General features: G+C 36.0%; 1 protein-coding gene across 1 annotated transcript in view; it reads right to left on the bottom strand.

Moving 5' to 3' along the window:
- The window catches only part of LOC135071286 (neuropeptide FF receptor 2-like), a 78,939-nt gene that overhangs the window by 14,401 nt on the left and 45,199 nt on the right, over positions 1–19,339 (bottom strand). Inside the window, exons 4-6 of the mRNA XM_063965075.1 lie at positions 16,021–16,123; positions 12,874–12,971; positions 3,544–3,712 (exon numbers count right to left, since the gene is read on the bottom strand). Of these exons, the coding sequence (XP_063821145.1) occupies positions 3,544–3,712; positions 12,874–12,971; positions 16,021–16,123 (370 nt within the window). The remainder of the gene's footprint in view (positions 1–3,543; positions 3,713–12,873; positions 12,972–16,020; positions 16,124–19,339) is intronic.

Here is a 19,339-nt window from a genome sequence, read left to right on the forward strand (position 1 = left end):
TATAATGCATGGAACCCACCTGCATAGCACGCTCTATAATTTACCTATATACAACATAGCTTAAAAATTCTAATTTTTCTTTACTTAACAAATGTAATGTCATCAACATCGTCTAAAATATATTATGCATAATAATAATTATTCATATTTAATAAGTATCCATTGGAAAATATTGGTGATCTTTGCCCTATTTGTCCCATCTCCAATACAGCAGTCCATCGATCAAAGAAGCATTGACTCTGAGAACCTACCTACAATATTGCTCACGCCAGTCACATCCCATAAATTCGTGTCTCGTTGCAATTTAGACACGTCTGAGCAAGGTAGAGGAGACCGAGGTGAGTTGTAACAGAGGAGAGTTATGATTATGTCGATTATGAAACCTGTTAACTATCAGCGAGCTCGCAGCAGCGCGCATTTGTTAACTTAAGACTTATTGAACTAAAAAACGCGCACTGTTAAGAGCTCTCTAGTAATAATAAAAACGAATTGATGTTCGTTAGTCTCGCTAAAACTCGAGAATGGCTGGACTGATTTGGCTGATTTTGGGTTTGAAATGATTGTTGTAGTCCAGAGAAGGTTTAGACGGTGAGATAACATGGGAAAATTACGATTTGTTTTCCATGCGTACGAAGTCGCGGGCACAGCTAGTAATAAACAATCAACAATGCCACAACTTTACTCTCCTCTGTTACAACTCACCTGTCTCCTCTACACGTACAGTCACTGCACGACAGTGTAAACTTCTGTCGAATATTGAAACTTAGCTGCTTGCAGTAAAGTTTAAAGTTATTTAGATGCCTCTGACTGTACTTACTGGTTACAGGAAGCTAGCAGAGGCTCGGGATAGACCTCTAATATCCTTGTCTATGATAAATGATCAAACATGGAGGATGAATGAAGGCTGTGATGGTTCCTATTACTCTACAATGTTCAAGAAAATTCGATGCCACCTCTCCAACTCAAAGGAAATAAATATACAGGGTGTTTGGCGCATCGTGTGCCAAAATAATTTGGCGGATAGAATGGGTCATTTCCTATATTTTCAGCCCCCATAACACGTTCCATGCCAGGCGGCTACTTTTATATTAATTTTTTTAGTAATTTCACCAAAATACCCAAATCGCATAATTTAATTTCGATTTAAAAAAAAACTACTAGGCGTAGCTTTAAAGTAAATATTTTGTTTTGACATGCATTGATGTAGGGTTGCATCAAATTTAAATTTAATGGCAAATATCATCTAGGTTTTTTTTAATTCAACTTTGAAATTTTCCGATAAGTTAGAAATGGACTGAACATTTAAGTTTACATGGCTATAAAAAAATAAATAAAAGAGATAGCGATCTTCGGATTTTATCAAAACTTCTCTAGTCTATCCCCATTCAAATGGTATACTAATCTTGTTTAAATAATAACAACAACTTCACAAATTCCTTAAATTAGTGCATTGACTCTACGCGGACTGATTTGCGAAATTTGTGTTTATAGCACGTTAAACACCTAACAGGTAAAAATTATTTATCTTATGCAATGTAAAAACCTTTTCCCTATCGTTTATCAATGTGGATTCCTTTTATTTTACAATGGAAATTTTATTCAAGAGACAAAGATAAATATTTAATAAACAATTGAAACATACAAGATGAACTGATGTTAAAGTTAAGTATAATAAAAAAAATATATAATGGAATATTCAATTAATAGTAAATATAAAATATTGTGTACAAACAGAGTCATTAACTTACGTGTATAACGTAAGAGCATAATTTTTTAGATACCAATGGCAAAGTCATTGGAAAAGTTTACCTCTTTCGGTAAATATTTACTTACATGATTTAATGTTTTTCGTGAAAAGATACAAAGCTCATCTGAATTTTATCATATTATTTTTTATGGAACTCAAACTCATGGTCAAGGGACTCTTTGTTATAAGAACAGTTTTTACATTTCAAGCTTGTCAAATGAATAAGCTTAGTAGGTATTATAATATTATTATCTTTTGGAATTTCTGAAATAATTATGCTTATTAAAATATACTACATAACTTTTACACTTTACAACGAAACCTTTTTGTGAATTTCTCTTACTTCTATTTTAATGAGCTTGTTAATTTAATTTTCTTCTTTAGAGAAAATACCAAGGCTTAGGTAAAGAATCTTTTCACGTATCTTTTTTATCGCAAAGTATCTGTAAGTCTATATTAATTTTCTCAGTAAAATGTTATTTAGCAAATGGGAACGTTAATTTTCAGTAAAATATTTCTTATATCTGTAAGGTATTTTACTTGTCTTTATTTAAAAGTACCTACGTATTAGGTAGTAAGTTTTTTAGAAGTTATTTATTTAATAACTCTTCGCATCGCAAAAAGCCTTTTCAGAAGAACTTCAACAGTTTGTGAAATCTCACAATACAATATTTATTAAGACTAATTAGATAAGTTACTTTGAAAGTGCTTAAACCTGAAATTCCAAAAACCAAAAACCTGAATAATCTTATTTTTAACGTGTCAAACCACAGAAGTACGTTAGTACTTAGTACTAACGATTGGAAGTTTTAAATGCAGTAACAAACAAGGTGATAAAAAATAATATAAAAAAAATTCAAAAGGTTGAAAAGGTTCTAAGGTACATATAGGTACCTACCTACTATGAACCATCATTATTTATTGCAAGCACATGAATATATTTATAATATAGGGAACATAATTTGAGCTCCCAAGGCTCCACATTTCCATAAACACCATAAAATAAATGTCACGTACGTGGTCCACTGGAACTCACGTAGGGGTTAATTTGATATGATGGACATGCATTGGGTACTAATATTATTAACATTAGGTCAGATGAATGAAAGATGAATGAAACTTATCCATAATGTAAGATTCCTGTACGTCGGTCACAGATTGATATGAATACTAAATCGTATGGACAAATAAGAAGCAACTTTGGGTGTAGAGTGTAAATACACAAAATTTACGCCTTCTGAAATTGTGAGGTGTTTTCACTGAGCTTTATTATACGGCCCGTGCACTTCAGACGAAGGGCTAAAATAATTTAATAAGCAAGACCTGGTTTACTGTTTTTAAAACAAAGTTAAAAGCGAGTACAGCTAGCATAATTATGTTAGTCTTTGAGAAATGAGAGAATCATTCCTAAGAAATTGCGAGAAACTATTCTATTCTCTGCCTGACTATCAACAAAACACCGGTTCGAAAAAAACTATCGGTGCATTCAACCGTTAAAGTGAAATAAAAACCTGCATGTACCTAATCTAACTACAATAGAAAAAAAAATACATTAAAAAGAAACAAGCTTTTGGTACATTCTGTAAGAGCCTCATCAAGACAAAACGAATGAGCCCTAACACTATATTTATGGTTTCTGTAAGTTATGGAACCTAGTTTTGGGTGACTTATAGGTAGCCCTGGTAGCAACATTAGGTACATCTCAACTTAATAATTTACTGTCATCAGGTTAAAAATTAAGTTACAAAAGACCTATATAAACTTAACTACGACTTAAGTAAAAGCACCAAACTCACCAATAAACAAGGCGTAAGGCAGGTACATGCTGAGGTCCTTAGCATTGACCGCGTTGATGTCGAGCAACAATTGCATGGTGTTGTACGGCATCCAGCACAGCGCAAACAGCACCGCCAGTAGAAGCAGGATCCACGCCACACGCTTCCTCTCCTTCATCAGACGCAGGCCCTGCTGGAAACATACTAATTACAGAAGTCTGTTCTTGTAATCTCAAACAAGAGAATAGAACCGCTCGCAAAAGCGGTATTCAGGCTACTCTTTCATCAACTGGAAACGAGTTAATTACAGAAGTCTTGTTCAAAATCAAAAATATTTATTCAGTTTAGACCACAATTGGCACTTATGAACGTCAAATATAGCAAACAATAAAAAGAAAAGGTAGTCCTTATGGGGCAGTTTACATGTCTCCTTATCTTTTGGGCCCTACCAGGGCTTCGAAACAAACATAAATGGCAAGTGCTGAGAAGAAACGCCGGAACAAACTCAGTCACCTTCTACAGTCTATTTTATAGGACTTGACTGGTCAAACTTTAGAAGTTGCTATTCTTCTTCGTCGTCGCTACACTCTTGCCAGAGTGGTCGTGGTCGTCACACCAGGTCCGGTGGCAAGCCTCAAAGTCCGTCGCCGTTCCTCCCGCACACTGCAGCCTTTCTTGAAAACTCGCGGAGTGGACCATTGAGTGTGGTTTTGACCTGGTCACTCCAGCGCATGAGCAGAAGTTGCTATATTATATGTTTATAATATCGTTCCGTCAACTGCTGGACAAAGGCCTTCCCCAAAGATTTTCACAAAGATTGGTTATCAGATGGTTTAGTGGACTATGATCTAGTGAAGATCGCGGGAAGAACCTGTATGAAATCAGCGCAGGGCCAAATCGTTGTGAAAATATTTGGAGGAGACTTTTTTCTAGCAGCGGACGTCCTTTAGTTGGTATTTTTATAACAAAATATTCAAAAAAGTTCACAATATTATGCAAAAAAAAAGGTTTTCGTAACGAATCCCATTTTCTTTATTGTAAAAATTCGTCCCCTTGGATTATTCTGAACAGTCGACTGACGAGTCACGGCCTTAATTTATCTGGTTATCAATGGAGCCAGTAGAGTAGAAACAATTGAGAACGTTTTTACGATCTCGCTACAGTAAATACCTTTATTCCGCACAGTGACTCGAATTTTGTATTATTTCCAGTCTGCTATTGTGAGCAGATGTTATTAGTTTGTGATTGTAATTTTATTATAATTATTCAATTAATCATTATACTTTATGGAGTCATCCTACTAGTCCTACTAATATTATAAAGGCGAAAGTTTGGATGTCTGGATGTTTGTTACTCTTTCACGCAAAAACTACAGAACGGATTTTGTTGAAACTTTACAGTATTATCGTCATTGGTTAAAATGTAGAATTAAAATGTAAATGTAAATGTAAATTCTAGCGCTGGATAAACTACTGTTTTTGACTTTCGTAAATATTCATGCGGGGGAAGCCGTGAAACGCCATCTATCAACATGATATCTAACGGGGTTAAAACGAGGTCCACGCGTACGAAGTCGCGGGCGGCCGCTAGTTATTGATATTTAACGAGATCTAAACGGATGAACCATGTGACAGTATCATTCGAATAAAGCTCTATTTTCGTGAAAGGACGAGACAAGGAAGAAATCTGACAGCCTATTATCGCCTCACGCCGTGGTAAGCTTCACACATTTACTGTCAATCTGCATGGCAACACCACGCCACGAATTCGCCAAACTCTCTAATGCCACAAGCTTTAATGAGCGTGCGATATAATGTAATCAAACAATTACCAATCACACTACATCCAAGGTAATTGCTACTAATCAACATGTTTACACGCTTTTGAATATTGAAGACATTAATTTGTCTTTAATTATTATACGATGAGCGTGTGCGTTAACGAAGCCTTCTCCGATTAATATTGATAATTGAAACTATTCAATTTGAATATTCTGTGCTTTAAATTCACAGTAAGTTTATCAATGGTCTGTGCTATTCGGCGAAATCAAAATTACATTAAGTTTATTGAGTATAATATTTCAGTAATCATTATAACATTATTAGTGATAATTAACATCTAAAAGGCAAAAGCAGACAGGAGATTTTAGGTTTGCTGTTTTGTGGTTTTGCTAATGAAGCTTAATTTAACGAATGTATAAATAAGTTGTATGTAGCTACATATCGGCGAGGGGTCAACTGCAATGAGACCTGATAGTTTTTTGTGTAAAGAACTTGTACTCAGTCAATGTTTATGCTATAAAAGCTCTAGATACTTAAAATCCCTGAGCAAGAGAAAGACATAGTACAACGAAGATAAGTCACACACATTTCATCTCATTTAAACTGTTTTAGAGAATAATTTTAAAACGTTTAACATTTTGTAAAAGCCAGCGGTCATCACGTCAACCCAATCAAAATGTAAAAAGCTTAAATTGTTTATCATTTTGTCGGGTCTTGTTTACTAAGCCAACACAACTTGGCTTAATAAACAATGCCACAATGGCTTAGTAATCAGATTTTTGGGGGAAATATGTTTGCACAAAGCGTTTGAGTCGGCCACTCATTGTTTTGCAGGCCTTTGTTTTTAATTGATTAATTAATTTTATAAAAAATCTATCATTATTTTATATTCTTAGTTAATCGCTTAAATTGCAAGCGAAACAGCGAATTAACTACGAATACCATTTCAACCTGTAATATACGAATGTGCCATCGTAACACGTCACCCATCCCATTTTATATCTAGCCAGGAAAACCAGGCACTGCTCACAGTGTCCGCCTGAGTAGTTTTACGATCGCATAGTAAGCATAGGTCACCACGCACTACATGACGCAATATTTATCCCTCACGTTTCCACTATTGCACCTTTTTAGGGGACCATTCTCACCTTTCGTTCCCAGGATTTACAGCGTGCCCGCTAATAAAAAGTCACCCAGTGAAAGCCAAGTTTATTCTAAGAGATAAACTGCCACTTGATTCTTGTCTAGCTGAGATCTACACGAGAAATTGTCCCTGTTACGATTATAATGAAATAATTGTACCTTGCACAAATAAATCAGAGCCAAGGCGTTTTTCTAAGACTCCGACTGCAGGTCGTATCTGAAGAAAGGAATGCAGTCCGACTGTAACTTAAAGAAAATAAACTGCGAGGAATCCAGTTCACTTTGAGAGAAAACATTTTATTTGGAGCGGACGGGGCCATCTACTGAAATATGCGGAAATAAATGGGGCTCTTAATAGTTTCTGTCCCATTTTGCGGAATAAAATAAGTGGGAATTCGTTTCAATCCATTTCACTTAAAGAACATGATCTTTAATGTTTGTGGTTTTTCCTTTTTTAGATCTTGTAAATCGTACAACTCCTTGTATTATTATTTAATCATAATACATAATCGACACCACATCGTGTTGGCCTACGCGTTGTTTAAATTCAATTTGTAATTAGAGAAAACACCGTTTGTGTTTTGAGGTTAGACCGACCTCAATGTTTATTTTATAGCGGTGGTTAAATTACAAAAAATGTTTGGAGCTTTTTAACAGTTACACTGCACAAAGTTTTAAGAGTAACATAAAAGTACCCACTAAAATAACGTTGCTAAATATATACTGTACCTAATTACGTTAGAAAATTAGCAAGTAAAACATTACATTATGAATGTTCATACAGAATGCACGAAGTTAATAATAAAACACTCATTTTACTTTCTGTCTTGGGGGAAACATTGCCTGTACTCGTTCTAGCTACCAGAGTATACACTCGTATTCATTTTTCAACGTTGACAACTCATATGTTACTTCGTCTGAAGGGTTATTAAGCCATTCAGGTTACAAGCTTAGTTTATGTTAGGTTGTGTTATTCTTGTGAAATGATACAAAACTCAGTTTTTCATGAAGCGCATGAAAAAAATACTGTACTCCATAAAAATCATCACGACCTAACATGCAAATGGACGAATGTCGAAAAAAATAAACGTATAATTCACTGTTAGTTAATAGAATATTATATCGTCAGCCCCCTTTTTCAAGTTATTCAATATTTGGATCATGCGAGACAGACAATTATGAAATTCTAAACATTTTTACTTTATTAAATACCAAAAACTTTTCATAACTGGGATGAGAAAAAATCCCAACGATTTATGCCGCTAGCACACCACCGCCGCGAAGTTTCACAGCAAATCCACAAAATATAACAGAAGGTAAACTCATGTATGTACCTCGCTTTGCATACCTCTCTCGCTCGCACGCTCGGCCGTCGCGCTAGGGTTGTCTTGTCATGTGTTGCGTTTGCGTTTATTTGGATAAGATAGAAAAATGTTACTCTTAATACTATGCAAGAAAGACAATAACAAATATCCACGTATACTTATTTATATTTAGTACGTTATTATAGTAATAGTTTGCAAACAAATACACGAGAAGGAAGTAGTATTTAGTTGAGTGACACTATTATCCAACTTCCAACTAATATTATTAAAAATGCGAAAGTTTTGATGTCTGGATGTTTGTTGCTCTTTCACGCAAAAACTACTGAACGGATTTTGATGTAACTTTACAGTATTATTGTTTATAACCCTGAATAACATATAGGCTATAATTTATGACGATCTGTGACAAACTAAATTTCACGCGGGTGAAGCCGCGGGCAAAATCTAGTTATCCAATAATTCCTAAAACCTCTCTAAAACAATTTGATATTCCTAATAATTGAGTTGGCTTTCAATTTCAATTGAAATTCAAATAAATAACTTACTTACCTCCCCGAATCAACTGGTAATTTAAAAAATGAAAATTCGGTATTTAATGATGAGTTTAAGCAACCAAATACCGAACAATTATAATACGACTTTTTCTGTTCACTCATTTTCGTCAATTTCGCAAAACAAAATAATATCACAGGCGGTTGACCGGCGCGTGACTCAAGCGAACCACAGCGAACGTGTGGCGAACGTCTGTCGCGCCACGTCGCGCTCGCATTCGTCCAAGACAGTCTTGCTAGAGCGGTGTCTATGTGTGCGTGGCTCGAGCGCGTTTAGTATGGAGTTTGTCTTCTGTTATATTTTGTGGCAAATCCTTTTCAATACACATTTCTGCGTTCCCTATGCCATATTGATAATACAGGAGAGCAAAACGCAGTGATGTGTGTGTTCATTCGTTTCCCTTCATAGTTTTGTGGTAGAGGTAAGCTACCGGCTTCAGGCATCGGATTTCGATACGATATCGACCCCTGTCGACCATTGGATTACTGCGGTGAGCCAACGTGCAATAGTTATGTTGTTCCAAAGAGCCAGTAGAGTTTAATTCTAGAACGTTATTGGAACACCCCTGTAAAGAATGTTTTCCCAAACCGTGTCGAAATTAAATGTCACCGATGCTTAGCCGCAGACCCATGTCAGAGGGTTCGTGGTTTCGGTTCGAAGACAATACATAGAAAATTAAGAAAATGTCTTAAGGTTACGAATAAATTATTGTCTAAAGGTTTAATCATGATATTCATGATACTTGTTTATCATTATTCATATGTATGTATTAATTAGCATAGGTCTTACATTGGATTTCCATTACATATTAGTATGCAAATAATTGTCTTTGATCCGTTTTAATTGTGTTTATTTTAGAGTTTATTGACCTGTGTGACCTTTTATTGCTGTTGGTGTTCTTCAAGAGCTTGTTCCCACGGAGACATTCTGTTTTTTGCAGGATCCCGTTTAGTAGTACTTAAATGCAGTATTTTAATTAACGTTCACACGAACATCCCGTTTGCAGTGTTCCGTATAAAACAAATCCTTTAGATTTTGTCGTTTCTGATTCGAATTTAAAACACACATAACTAATATTAGACAACAGTCTTGTGAGATCCTGTATTAATGAATCCCGCAAAACTGGATAGCCGTGGGAACAAGCCCTAACTCTCACAATTACAATCTCACGGGCATTTTCCAGAGCTGAGCAATAAAATTTGTTTTAAATTAATTGGCAAATTGCTCATTCGATTGGACTTCAAAAAGCAAATTGGAATTTAGATTATCGGGCTTTGTGTGAGCAATTACAATTTTGATGACAGTGACTTTTAAAACACGTTTCATATTTAAAAAAATCTACCTGGACCGATGTATCTCGTACCAGGTCATTTAAATGTTCACATAGAAATCTATATCTCATTAAAAAGGAACGCACATTTTTTCTCAAATTTAAGATGTATCCGGAAAACTTTTCCAATTTTTTCTTCACAAGAATCTTCCTCGCACTTCAACGAATATTTGAAAACTTAGTATATTGTCCAGCCTTTTATGAGTTTTGTGCTTATCATCATCACATTTTGCGATTTTTATTTAAACTGATTTCTTTTTGGCCACTCTTACAAGTCTGATACAAGAATATGAATCGGAAATTAATACTACTCTAGAAGTCTACGTATAACTGTAAGTTGTAAGAAAATCTGACCAAAAATAAATTATAATATCATCATCATCATCTCAGCCATAGGACGTCAGCTGCTGAACATAGGCCTCCCCCATGCTTTCCATGCTACCTAGTTGGTAGCGGCCTGCGTCCAGCGCTTTCCTGCTACCTTTATGATGTCGTCGGTCCACCTTTTGGGTGGACGTCCAACGCTCGTCCCATTATAATATACCTCATAATAATAGTCCAAAACTTTTCACTTACCTACCAAAATACACACGTGCAAAACACAAAATGAGTTTGTGCCCTAAAAAGCAAGCTCTATTAGTTCCCGAGAGAGCTATATGTCCAAGCGTGAATAATCTCTTTTAAAAAGCTTTAAACTCTTTTCACGTTCATCGCTTGTTTGTCGATTCGGATCTAGTGGAAAGTTTACAGATTCAATAAATCTGTTGACTTGTTTATCTACTATGCTTGCAAGTTTTTAGGTGGCTTAAGTTACGAATCTTTTGTGTGAAATATTTCCATTTTTATCACTTTTTTTTCGATTGTACTAATTCTCTTTCGCAGTCTAAAATTAATTTAGTTATCAAGCCGAGTCAGTCACATGTAATTCGATTAAACGATGTATCTGAGCAATTAAATTGATCACGCCGCCTTAATTTAATATGATTTCATTGCGTTAATTTATTAATATTTTTAAATTAGTGCCGTTTTCACTAGTCTACAATCATAATAAAACATTCCAAAGCACTTCAATCGATTGTTTGCTTTCCAGGATTAGAGCCGACGCGGCGGACCCTGACCGAGTAAACACAAACAGTATTAAGTTTACTGACCAGTCTGGTCGGTTCCGATTTGAGACTGTAAGCAAACAGTTGCTGGGAGCTTTGTGTGGTATGCGAATAGAGTGGCGGCGGGAGACCTTAGCGTGGCAGTTTAACTTGGCGTAGCAACCTAGGGTGGCGGGAGACCTTAGCGTGGCAGTTTAACTTGGCGTGACAACCTAGGGTGGCGGGAGACCTTAGCGTGGCAGTTTAACTTGGCGTGGCAACCTAGGGTGGCGGGAGACCTTAGCGTGGCAGTTTAACTTGGCGTGGCAACCTAGGGTGGCGGGAGACCTTAGTGTGGCAGTTTAGCTTGGCATGGCAACCTAAGGTGGCGTGAGAGTTCATTATGTAGAGGGAGAGATCTTAGCGTGACATCTTAACATGATCATAGTGCATGCCGAAATATTGGAAACTCGAAATTAAGGTACATCGTAGCAATCCCGTCAATAATATTTTTTAAGCTTAACATGGCGTAAAGTAGCTAGGAGTGAGTGGCATTAAAACTAAGCGTGGCATAAGAACTGAGCGTGGAACGTGGAATTAATATTTGAAAGATTAGAATTAGCTTGTTAATTGAACGAGTAGCCCGTTTTTAAATTATGCGCATTAAGTTGACTGCAAACACATCCTTGCCACATTTGAGGAAATGGCTAAGCAGCTTACTAATGAAGTCATAATTGTTTTAAACATAAAACGACGAAACGTGCGCGGGAGAGACGTGTCTCGGTTGCTCACTCCACGCACGTTCGACACTGTCTTTTAGATAAGATAAGATAAGATAAGATAAGATAAGATAAGATAAGATAAGATAAGATAAGCATTTATTGTTAATTGTGTTGATACAGTGGTGTTACATAAAAGGCACATAATGCTAAAGTACACAATTTATCCATTTCGGACGTACAATATAAATAAACAACTAGACTTCTCGCGTAGTTGTTAAGGAATGGTTCCTAAATTTCTCAACATGTCCCATTTGTCACCTAATGTATTCAACTCTAGCTTTGACACTAGCAATTTTTCCGGCGATTTGCCAGCATCGTTTACTGGAGTGACTGATAAATGCATTAGTGTAACCTTATACTCGTACTTTTAAAATGTGTAAAGAGGAAATAGGTAACGTAAAGAAAATGGCTATCTGACTTCACGGATGTCGTATATTTCTTTCTAGAAATAAAAAGTCTGAAGACGCGACAGCTTGGATATTAAAGTTTAAAATAAATTCGACTGATCCAATGCATTCGTATACAGTTTAAAAGTTTGAAAACAAACTGCCCAATCAAACTGTCGACTTCGCTGCAAAGCGTTGATTTGAATAAATACATATTTTTCTTTTCTCTCTGATTAAACACTGTTTGACTGTGAATACTTACTGAATTTTGTGCAATCGTAGAATAATTCAGAATGTTATTTTATTTATTTAATACTAGCTTTCCGCCCGCGGCTTCGCCCGCGTGGAATTTTGTCTGTCACAGAAAAACTTTATCGCGCGCGTCCCTGTTTCAAAAACCGGGATAAAAACTATCCTATGTTCCTTCCCGGGACTCAAACTATCTCTATGCCAAATTTCATCAAAATCGGTTGCGAGGTTTAAGCGGGAAAGCGTAACAGACAGACAGACAGACAGACAGACAGACAGAGTTACTTTCGCATTTATAATATTAGTTGGGATGGGATTAGTTGGGATAGTTGGGATTTAAGTAGCCAGACCCTTGTGATATTAAGAATAAATAAGATAATAAGATTATGTGGCATAAATGTTATTTTAACAAGGTGGCTACGAGAACAAAGTATTTGTTATTGAAATAATAACACCATTACACTATCACCTAAAATATTACTCTCAGTTTACTGTCTAGTTACAGCCTATAAATAGAGCCATTATGAATGTTCAAGGTTCCTGAGTTATTGCCTAGGTATAACGTTTGCTTATTGCGTTATAAAAATATAAGAAGCAATATCCCACGATTAAAGTTCAATGCTGTCACTTGCGGCTATAACCGCATGCCACATAAACTTGGCCGCACCGTCAGCACAATAACTGTAAAGTTTATGGCACGTTATAACTTATAACTCACCTGTTGCATGCTGACGTTTCCCTCGTCAATGTCAAAGGGCGGTCGCACGGAACACAGGGTCCGGCCCATACACGCGTACGACAGGATCGTGATGGAGCCTGCGAACAAAGAACCGGTTATCTACGCCATTTTTATTGGTTTAGTGACGACATGGGAACAAATAGGGTCGTTTCCAGAACGCAGCGTCGGACGTCCACTCACACGGTGGACCGACGATCTGATAAAGGTAGCAGGAAGGCGCTGAATGCAGGCCGCTACCAACCGTTCGATGTGGAAGTCATTAGGGAAGCTATGTTCAGCAGTGGCCGTCCTGTGGCTGAAATGATGATGACGATGATGATGATGATGATGATGATGAGGGTCGTTTCCTACATGTGAAAATTCTAATAATCCTTCCCGCGACATTCCATGGAAAAAGAGGTTATTACTTATTTTAATACTTAGAATTAACCCATTTAGTTCGAACATAGGTATCTGCATTAAAGTGACACAGTGACTCTCGTCTCACACACCCTAAAGACTCAAGATAAAAATACACATAATAGACAATACTAAAAAATAAGTATTCTGGTGAAGTAAATAAGTTTATCTGATTCAGACGTGGCTTCAGAAAAAATGTATCATTTTCCAAGAAATGTACTCCGTATGTTGAAAGAAAATGTTCACGCACGAATTGCACAGACAGAATCTAAACCTTTATGTATTGTATCAGAGTAATTGTAGACACGCGTAGGTATTGTTTATTTTTCCAAGTACAGGCAATTTTAGACTAATTTTTGTAGAGCTTTATCTATCTGTTAAGAACTGAATTGGTCGTCGCACAGATTCTACTAATTAAAGTTCTATTTTCTTTGGCTTAATGGTCAGAGTTTATATACCATCAGGGATCTGGCATAATTCCAACGACAGCGTCTCTTAGCACTTAATTTCTCACCGCAAAACTTGTAATAGAGCAAAGCTTTGGAAAACTACCTGAACTAATTTACAATGCTCCACCAACCCTAAAACCCCACCTAGGTAAGTTAAGTGACTTTAGCCTTCCTTCATTTCCTGTCGATATAGTGAAGTTCCATGTCAGAGACAGTAAATATCAAAGTTTTTTTTGTAAAGTTATTAATTTGACAGAAAAAACAATAATGATTTTAATATCATAAGGTCAGAGTTCGTGTATTAATAATGCCTCAACTTCGCGAGCCTGTCTCTTCCGCCCATGTCTGAAACTATTTCAAGTACATAGTAGAAGTTAGAACCAACAGAACTATCATTGAATTATAACGAGTTGGTGTCTGAATATGCAAATTAAGCCGCGGTCTAAGGGCTGAGCCCTGGATCTGGAGAATGATCGGTGGTAAGGCCGCTATGCATATTATAAAGTATCATAAAAATCTCGTGAAGGCCGCACCTTATTGTGGTATTTGATTTTAATATTTGGCAGATGTATAATATGAAATTACTATAAATTTAAATTTAAATTCTTCAAGTGCAAGGTAAAATGAATAGGTAATGAAAACAAGCGAACAAGCGAGAAATAGTTGAATAAAGAAAGGATTTTCAGGGCGTACTAACATAAACTTATGGCTTATGGTTTTTGTGATGTCATACATATTAGTATTATTATACAGGAGGCTTTTTGGTCAGAGAGTTTCTAATTAGTCCAAAAGGGAACATGGGTGATTCACTCCGTGGTCTTCTCAACAAAAGTGTTATTTTTATTTTCAGTTACTATCCCAATTATTTCAACTAACTTTACCATTTCAAATAGGTACCCAGTAGTTGTAACCCGATATCCGATTTAATGTGACACTAAGATAGTGTCACATCACATCACTTATCAGCATCAAATTGTTATAGGCAAACAGGATTCTAAAAAATACGATACTTCACAGTAAATTCGCCTTGTATTTACAATTTAACAGCCTTCACTAAAATATTAATTTTCTATTCTTATTTTCCAATATTAAATTTTCCATTCAAGTTCGACCACAGCCGATAGTTAACTATAGTTTTCCACCGCCTTCTAATTACAACTTGAGGTAATTGGCGAAGAAGGGTGGTGGTCCGAAACTTCAAACGATAACAGACACTTCACAGTCGAGTTTTGACAGAGTAAAATTAGTTTGAATATTAAATCGGATAATATCGGCTTACAATTCTGTTAGTTACCTATTTGAAAAGGTAAAGTTAGTTGAAATAATTTGGATAGTAACTGAAAATAAAAATAAAACTTTTGTTGAGAAGACCACGGTGTGAATCACCCATGTTCCCTTTTGTACTAAATAGGAACTCTCTGACCAAAAAGCCTCCTGTATAATAATACTAATATGTATGGCACATCGCAGAATATTCTTGTCATCATAACACCATCTTACTAACGCCCTCCATAATGAGTACATAATGGATGGCTAACAAAAGAATATTCATACATTGTTAGCATTTGTAGATCTGTATTCTGTATGGTCATGGCTTATTCATTCCCATTAATCCGAAGAAATCCAATCGAGAGATCAAAATATGTTATTCCTTCAAGTGTGTATGTAGTAGGAAGTAAGTAAGTAGGAAGTATAATAATAATATGACGTACTTAGGTACAGGACATCCGTATTATATATTTCCAAGAATAAATAAAATACATTTCCTCATTTGATGAAATCTTATCAGGAGACCGAACAAGTCCCCTCTAGTGGGCACTTAGTCGTGATGTGCCGGATCGTCGAAACTCCGCTGATATGGATATAATCTGATTTTATTTAAGACGTAAGTAATCATTATTTGATAATCATGTTACAAAGATTGAAAGTAATAAGATGTCTAGAATGGGGTCTTATGACAAATTAATTGTCTTTTAATACAAAAATGATAGATCCAGATACATATTTCTTTTGTCCGAAAAAACAAGTAGGGTAGTGTGGTATAATATTATAATCTGCTACGAAATAAATATGCAAGCACTGTCCAGACTCCAGACCGAATCCATAATATTGCAAATTACGAAATGCTTGAGAAAAGGTAGGTAGAGCTCTGCGCTTCCGTAGTCACGTCTTGGTGGGCCAAGACTACCGTGTAATGTAATACAAAATTGTTGGTATTTTTTAGTTTCGGTACCTAATAGGTACATAAAAACAATTAGAAGTAGTTTTGTACACTTACCTGGTATTGCGTATACAATGGTAAAACTAAAGGTCCCGAACTGCTTCCTGGTGTCGTGACCAGGCCACTCTTCTGTACAAAAGTGCACATCTCGGGTTTCTATCTGGAAAAAAAGATATTTTTCAGAATATTTCTTAAAATAAAACTTTTTTTTTTTAATCTTTATTGTTTGTAGGTGGTTTTGTCAAAACTTTAAAATTAACCACCTCATATGGATATAGGTAAAGGACACTACATAATCGACACAGATGTTATATTATATCATTGATATCATTTACAAAGCATTTCCGAAGGGTCGACGATCATGAAATTGCCTATTATATAAAATAAAATATTTTAGTCTTATATTTCCTATTACGTACCTAATGTTACAAAACAACTATTATACAACAGCAAAGAAAAGGCAGCCGTTCAAATACTGTTTTTTACAAAAGCCCTAAAAGCACATAAGAAAAGTGTTATGTTATAAATATAACATTATAGTTCTTTCCCAGATCCAGTTGCTAACGCTTCTTACATTTCGCAAGGTTGACTTTTGTGTTTATGAATATCCAGTTAGAAGTGACGTAAAATTGCTTTTGTTTTGGTCCCAAATCGTTGCTAAGTCCTAAGCCATATGTAGATGACGAGGGTTGACGCATGTTTTCCCGTCTTTTTATGTTGCCTGATCAAAATATTTACAGAATACAGCACTGCAAAATGTAGATTTTGGTTGTAAATAGCACCTAGCTCACAACTTTCGTTCGTTTCAGCCAAATGACGTCCACTGCTGGACAAAGGCCTCCTCCAAGGTTTACTTGATTGAAATACCGGAGGCTTGTAAATATGTAAAATGGTACATGGTAGCAATCCCGTTCGTTCGTTTCAGCCAAATGACGTCCACTGCTGGACAAAGGCCTCCCCCAAGGTTTTCCACAATAAACGGTCCTGCGCTGCCCGCATCCAGGCTCTTCCCGCGACCTTTACCAGATCGTCGGTCCACCTAGTAGGAGGCCTACCCACGCTACGTCTTCCAGCCCGTGGTCGCCACTCGAGAACTTTCCTGCCCCAACGGCCATCGTCTCTACGAGCTATGTGCCCCGCCCACTGCCACTTGATTTTAGCAATTCTGCGAACTATGTCGGTTACTTTGGTCCTCCTGGGGATCTCCTCATCCCGTAAATAATAATTATTCTAATGTTAGTGACCATGAAAGTTTAAAACAATATATGGATAGAGAAGATACCAAAGTAGATTTAACTTGGTCCACTGTCCTACACGACAACCAGATGCTGCCTCAGGCTTCAACCCATGACCTTCATTTATCGGCCGACTGCTCTGAGCAACACACAATTTTTACACTGAGCCAATTAAAATTTGCTTCACGTTTTATATTACAACCTACGCGCAGTTACTGATTGTTTAACGTTATTAGAATTTTGCATTTATAGACCTACGTGAAGATTTTCACTAAAATTAAATCTGCCACTATTAAAATTTAGTGAGTAATACAGATATTAGTGTTTCATAAGTTTTAACTAAAATAGAGAAACACGAAACGTTGAGACTCTTGCTACTCTATTTTAGTTGAAATGGAACGCGAAAGTTTAAAATCTTATACATAAGTTTTATCCAGCAAGCGCGTTCTTCTTAAAACATTGTCGCAAATTTTGTAAATCCAGTTTTAATTAAAAGTAAAGCTAGCGTTTCAACATAACTCCGGAGAAATTATGCAAGCGATGATAAAGACAACCCCGGAGCTCGCTTAAATCCGGTTGAAATCTTTTAAAACAACAACTTCAGGTTTACTAAATACATTTCTGTTGTGCAAAGTTTCAACAGGAAGTTGGTAAATTCTTGCCAAGTCAAGCGAACCTTTATTAGATATCCTTGTTGGACTTAACCGACTTAGAAAAAAGTTGGCTGGTTTGGAAAGGCAATAAATCATTATTACTTAATATAAACTTTTGGTTATCCTGTGTGTAAGGCAGCGTAGGCAGGAAGACAAAAACTTTAGCCGTAAATTCGGACCACAGCCATGGTCCTTTGCTGAAAACCACTGGATTATTGTATTCGCACTTATGAAGCTGCTTCGATTTCACCTATACTTAAAAACTAAATATACAACAACTCAAAGGTGACCTACTGCCTGACTGACTGACATAGTGATCTTTCAACGCACAGCCCAAACCACTGGATGGATCGGGCTGAAATTTGGCATGCAGGTAGATGTTATGACGTAGGCATCCGCTAAGAAAGGATTTTACGAAACTCCACCTGTAAGGGGGTAAAACGGGATCCACGCTTACGAAGTCGCGAGGGGCCGCTAAAAAATAATAATACTGCAGGATGAGATACCATCCATGAACGGTTGAAATACTCATATTATATTATCTCATATTATTTTGCTCACACTTGAATGGTATTTTGTGATAACGTCATTCTTTCCCAATACATAAAACCTAAGTAACATATTATGCATAGGTATTTTCTGGGAAGAAAACTCGCTCCATCATGATCGCATCTGCACCTTTGTAATATTATGATGGTGATTGAGAGATGAAAAATTTATAAATGTTCAGCAAGAACGGGTAACACCTGTCTATTTTGTATGTATTTATAGTAAAGTATTGCGCCGAAAATCTTTGGAAACTATAAATAGAATATTCTGAAGCGCTTACTTGAGACAGAACATTAATTTTGAAACCCAAACTTTTAATTAGTTTTGTTACTAAGAAAGTAACAAAAACATTTGCGGATAATATAACTTTGGTTAAGACAATATATTATGTACATAAACTGCTACTTTTTACTTAACTGGGTAAAGTTTTTTGAGTTTATAGAGTAGATAGTTAAAGACGATGCTAAATATACCTCTAGGCGAGAATCTCAAAAAGATAAACAAATAAACTAAGTAACATAATTAAAGTCTAGTCTCAAGACTGTCCTTACCTGTTTGCCATTCGTCTGGCTTTTATGTTATCTAAGCGCCCCATAACGATTGCGGTCAAATACCTGCCTTGTCTAGCATAAAAAAATAAAAAAACGTAGGTACATAGTAAATAAGATAATGATTATAGTTAATAGTTTATAACATCGTTTTAAAAACACTTAAAGCGAATAAACTCCCATTATCGATTGAGAGTTTATTGATATACCTACTCGTAGATTTCACCCTCAGATAAATGAAAGTAGGGTTTATAATACAAACTAAAATATTATTTATAAATCATTACAAAATGAAGGGTTAAATACAAGCTGTAAAAAGCAATTAAAATGGACCATTATAGCATCTCACCCCTTTGCCATTTCACGTCTTGTTCATTAAATTAATCAATCA

This window comes from Ostrinia nubilalis, chromosome 4 (assembly GCF_963855985.1).
Source record: "Ostrinia nubilalis chromosome 4, ilOstNubi1.1, whole genome shotgun sequence".
In the NCBI taxonomy this organism is placed as follows: domain Eukaryota; kingdom Metazoa; phylum Arthropoda; class Insecta; order Lepidoptera; family Crambidae; genus Ostrinia; species Ostrinia nubilalis.